This window comes from Apium graveolens, unplaced genomic scaffold (assembly GCF_009905375.1).
Source record: "Apium graveolens cultivar Ventura unplaced genomic scaffold, ASM990537v1 ctg27, whole genome shotgun sequence".
Lineage (NCBI taxonomy): Eukaryota > Viridiplantae > Streptophyta > Magnoliopsida > Apiales > Apiaceae > Apium > Apium graveolens.
Window position 1 is genome coordinate 1 of NW_027417771.1, and position 5,281 is coordinate 5,281.

Consider the following 5,281-nt stretch of genomic DNA (forward strand, 5'->3'; position numbering starts at 1 on the left):
AAGGGTTTGGGTAAAAAGAATTTTATCTGTACTAAAAATTTAGTACCTGGTAAAGTTCTTCACGGTGACAAATTAATATCTGTTCAGGTGAATTAATTTATTTTATAGTAGTATTTGGCTCTTCATTAATTAATAATCTTTATAATCCATGATTATTATTAACATTGCATTATTATCATTTACTCCCTTCATCCTTCCCAATTCTTTATATTTGGGTTTTCTTTCTCGGAGGAGCAGAGTAAAATATAAAGATTCCCGTTTATGTGTTAAGCTGAAGCGTAGAAACACTATAAAAAAGGCATTTTTGTATAAGTGGGTGTTTATATTAGATCTGGACATAATTTTAAAAGGTGGTTCTTTTTTTTTTGTTGGGCTTGTTTTAAAAACGAGTACGTTATATATACTGGACTTTCAGTCATTGACACACTCTAAACATCCAATCAACATCCAAGCTGCCTCCCTCATCCTCCACAAATCCTCAACAAACCACCACTGATTGTGATTATTTTGAAAGCGGAGAATATGATGATGTACAAATATACTTTTTATCCACTTTTTTAATATATTTTAGTATTATGACATATGGGCCTACACTTCTCTTTTGAGTTTGCAGATAGTAATTAGCATGTCATTTCTCTTTATATGTGTAAGTATATACTAATCAATGTAGTGCGCTTCATTTACCAAAACCCGAGCTTCATTTTTCGGTTTATGCTTAAGCTACCAGAGAGATCTTACGCTTCGTTGTGTTTTTTGCCTTAAGTAACACTGAATGTATATAATTTTCCCTATTTCAGAAGGATGATGGAACTGAAGTTGAGTACAGATTATGGAATCCGCATATGTCAAAGTTGGCGGCTGCTATACTGGGCGGTCTTACTAATATATGGATCGTAAGTATTATCATATATACAATAGCAAATGAGTTATACAATTTATTTATTTATTTTTGCTTCATTTAATTCGGTTTATGTTTTTCAGAAACCCGGGTCTCACGTTTTATACCTGGGAGATGTATGTGGAATTACAGTTTTACAATTATCCGATCTTGTTGGCTCGGTAAGTTATATAGTATGTGCTTGATCATGGCTTGTTTGTATTTTTTATGCTATGTTACTCATACGCGACACTTAGTTAGTGTCGGATCATTTGACTTAAATGTGGACACTTTGACCAACTTAGAGATTAAATATGACTAGAACTTATGATTTAAAAATCAATATGTGTGTGAGAAGGGAGAAATAAACAAGCATGAGATAAAGTAGAGAAGATATCTAATTTCAAGGTCAATTACAAAATCATGTTTAATGTGAGTTTTGTTATTAATTTTTGTTAAGATGTCATACTTGATAATTTGATACACTTGTTCATCAATATATTATGCTGTGTCGCGGTGCCATGTCCAAAAATAGGTCATACCATGTTTAAAAATAGGACCATGTCCCCGTGTCTCAAAATTTAGATTTTTTCAAGTCCGACACTCGGATATGGGTCGTGTCCCACACTCCACAACCAAGTTGGAGTAACATAGTTTTTATGTTCCATATCATTTATGCATAGCTTGGATGTTTAAATATGCAGGATGGAATGGTGTATGTAATTGGGTTGTCAGATGTTGTTGCAAACACGGTGGAGGAGAGGTCGAATGTTGTTACATTTCCAGAAAATTTTTGTTTCCGTAAGGACATGGTTAGTAGAGATTATCGCATGGTTAATGGTATGGATTACCGCATGGTTGTTGGCATGGTGGATGTCATCCTTGGTGATATCGTTTATCCAGATCCCTCTTTGCAGGTTATTTTCACCCATATTTTAATGTCTTCTATTTTTAAGTAAATAAGGTATCATAACTGGATTATATATTAACTTTTCCAAAACATAAAAAATAAAAAAATTTACCTTTTTTTTAAAGAATGGTTATGATTTTTTTTTAAAAAAATCAGTGTGATTGCAATCATTTAAAAAATAAAGACAGCAGCTACCTCTTGGTACAAATTATTAATATCGGAATAAGGATTAAAAATGCGGTGGTATCTTTAAATATTTGTTTTTTTTATTGATTTATAATATTTGATTAAATGAACATGTCTCACTTTAAAATTAATTTAATTATAATCGCTCAAAAAAGGATTAAACATTAAAAAAATTGTACTTTTGCTACAATAATGCACAGTTTCCTGTTAAATGCTTTCTCAATACATTTAAAAAGGAAGGTTGTTCTATGGTTATGAAGTATTATTTTGAAATGCTTTATAATCTTTTGAATTGTTCATGATTCCAACATTATTTTAGTTATTCCCTCATCCCACCTATTTTAATTTGTAAATTACCCTTTAAGACTTGATAGCTGGTAAAGTTTTTTGGTTTTAGAATCTTGGATTATAGTTGAGTGTTTTTCTTTTTGTTTTTTTTCAGTTAAAAGATTATAAGTTTAGTTTTGAATGTACAATGGGAACTAAGATTTTATATTTGTGATGCCTTATAGTTTCTTCATGTATGACTTGGAGATATAGGTGGGTATTTTGTGGTATTGCTCTTAGATGTTTAGTTTTTAAATATAGTTGTGACCGTGCTTTTTTGTTGGGCAGGTGAATTATATAGCTAGGTATGCTCTATTACATCTTAAAACCGGCGGTCATTACTTGATCTGCACACGGGTATGTCTTCTTTTATGATATTTGTTGTATTTAGTCTACAAAGTGTGAATGTCCTTTGGAGTTCTGTTAAACCATGTTTCTAACTTGTGCGAATTGCAGGCAAAAAACATCAATTTCACTAGCCAAGTTAAAGATCCGTTTGCTGACCACGACAAACTTCCCTTCAGCGTGAGGATAGAGTTCAAGACCAACGAAATTGTCACGTTAGAACCAATAGGGAGGGGGCATGCCGTCGCTGTTGGCGGTTACCGCATGGTACAGTAATAGATGGATGTTTGCTTAGTATATTGTCATCACTTGAACTCCCATTTTGTGCTGAACAAGAAATGAATTCTATTTGAACTTCGTTATCACTTGCACTCTGTGCTGCTTAACAAAGTTCTAATTTTCCATTTCCTATTTAGTCAGGGGTTACTTGTTATTAGTGTTTCCTGCTATTATTGGAATTCCGGAATTCATCTGTTATTATTTTGTTATCACTTTTAAGTTATAGTTCAGCTTGCAATTGATATGTTATATTTTTGTTATCCCTTTTTAGTTATAGTTCGACTTGCAATCGATATGCCGTCCAAGTGCCAATGCTACCGAGCCGCGTATATAGTTGATTTTGTGCAAAGCTGATTTTTATGTCTCTTTTATTTTCTTTTTGGGGGATTATGTGGCCCTCTAGCTAGCTTTATTTTCATAGCTTGGGACGCTATTGCTTCTGCAAAGTGTCGTTACATTGTTTTGTTTGTAACAAGGCTATATCCTCTTTGAATGCCAGGGTTAATACAAATCCATACATTTGTGGACTTGGAAATTATGGAGGTTTTCAGGGCCAGCATTATTTAAGTTATTATTGTGGACTTGGAAATCCTGTAGCATTTTTTAAGTTATATCTGTTTTATCTTCTACTGAACAATCTCAAGTGTTTTCTGTTCAGTCTTCCACTTCTAAACAATCTTTTACTGCTGGTTTGTAATTGTTTCAAAGGAGGGATCAGCCTTTTGTTTTTGGTTATTTATGTTTAAGTTGTCTAAAGGATGCATTGTTTCTCGTTATGTATATCTGGATTTGGACCATACAGATGTAACTGAAATTGGATTTGTATGGACACTAAAATGTCCTTTAGCATCATCAAATAAAGCTGAATCCTGATTACAATGTAAAGTTTACGCTCTTGGACTAGGATATTCTATGGTCGTTATTCGCACACTGGATGGTTTATGCTGATTATGGGAGGAAAATGGTTAAGAGTTGTTTTGGCAACTCAAAACTCAATAGCCGGGCAATGGTCCAATTTTGTTGTTTTAGTCTTTGAGCTTGTTTGTTTGCTGCAGTTCTTTGAAGGTGGTTGACATATATTAGATATTTAGGGTTGGGGCAAGGCTTGGAAGAAAGCTCCCCGTCCTATTCTGTGTGTGTATATAACAGTTCTCGCTGTTCTGTGGAACCCGAGGACCAGCATTAAACAAACAATCGAGCAAGTTTGGATGTGCTTAGTCAAGGCCTTTAGAATTTAAATAATTTCCAACTCATTACACCATTTTGGTGTAAGTGTAAAAACTAGAGAAATTACTAAAAATACTAAATTTTATAATTTATTTTTTTTTCGATTTTACTATCTTATGATTTTTTTTGCAAAAATACGGAATCAATCAAAATCAACCAGGTATGCAACTAGTTAAATGAAGTTTTTATTTTTTGTTACATTTGATGTTGCATGTAGTTGCAGAACTCGTCAAATATTCCATCCGGTTGATTTCAATTGTGTAAAAGCGTATTTTTGCAAAGAAAATAGAAAATAGTATTTTTGCTAATTAAAAAGTATTTTTGCAAAATATTTTTAAAAAATGACTGTAATTTTGTAAAAATAATTTTAGATTTGGGTATTTTTCAAAAAACCCTAAAAACTACGCTATTTTCTAATTCAATTCCAATCCATCAACACAAAGTTCACACTATTCTTGTACTATATGACTATTTTATCACTAAAGTATAAAAATAAAATTAAAAAGTAAAAAAGTGGTGTGATATGAATGGAACAAATTTTTAGATATAATGCAGACTTAAAAATGTGTAACAGATTCTAATCTTAATAATTCAATTAACACAATTTTAATAACTGGTCCGTTCGTACAATGTTTGGGTTTATGTATATTACAGGCTTTTTTCAAGTTCTATGGTGTCCTTACTATTTTACCAAAATGGAACTAGAGCTATTTTGTTAGTCTAAATAATAGTGTCTGAGTAAAACAAATCAATATATAATTTGGGCTACTAAAATTTATACAACTAATCCAGGATAACGCAAAATTAAAATCATAAAATAAATAGATTAGCTAAAACTTAAAAATATTTATTTTTATCCGGGCTAACGTAAAATATTTAACATTGGTCAGGTCTTAAAAAAATTAAACTAAATTAAATGTGACTGTGTTGTCACTGTCAACAGATGTTTGAATTCTTTATCCGTTGGGTTCATGATCATCCGTCGGGTTCATGATCATCCGTCAGGTTGCCTTGTTGATCATCCGTCGAGTGACATTGTTGTTTTTCCGTCGGGTAACTATCTGGCACTTGACTTCATTTCATTTATGTTAGTCCCTTAACAATATAGCAAGAATTACAGAAGGGGGGTT

At 32.2% G+C, this 5,281-nt stretch overlaps 1 protein-coding gene across 1 annotated transcript; it reads left to right on the plus strand.

Moving 5' to 3' along the window:
• The first annotated feature begins 6 nt into the window (after window positions 1–6).
• On the plus strand, window positions 7–4,141 carry LOC141700679 (rRNA 2'-O-methyltransferase fibrillarin 1-like). The gene is made up of 7 exons (XM_074504389.1): window positions 7–87; window positions 798–893; window positions 982–1,059; window positions 1,582–1,794; window positions 2,589–2,657; window positions 2,757–2,912; window positions 3,424–4,141. Exons 2-7 carry the CDS (start codon window positions 843–845, stop codon window positions 3,427–3,429), a joined length of 573 nt encoding a protein of 190 aa, XP_074360490.1. The 5' UTR covers window positions 7–87; window positions 798–842; the 3' UTR covers window positions 3,430–4,141.
• Window positions 4,142–5,281: the final 1,140 nt, after the last annotated feature.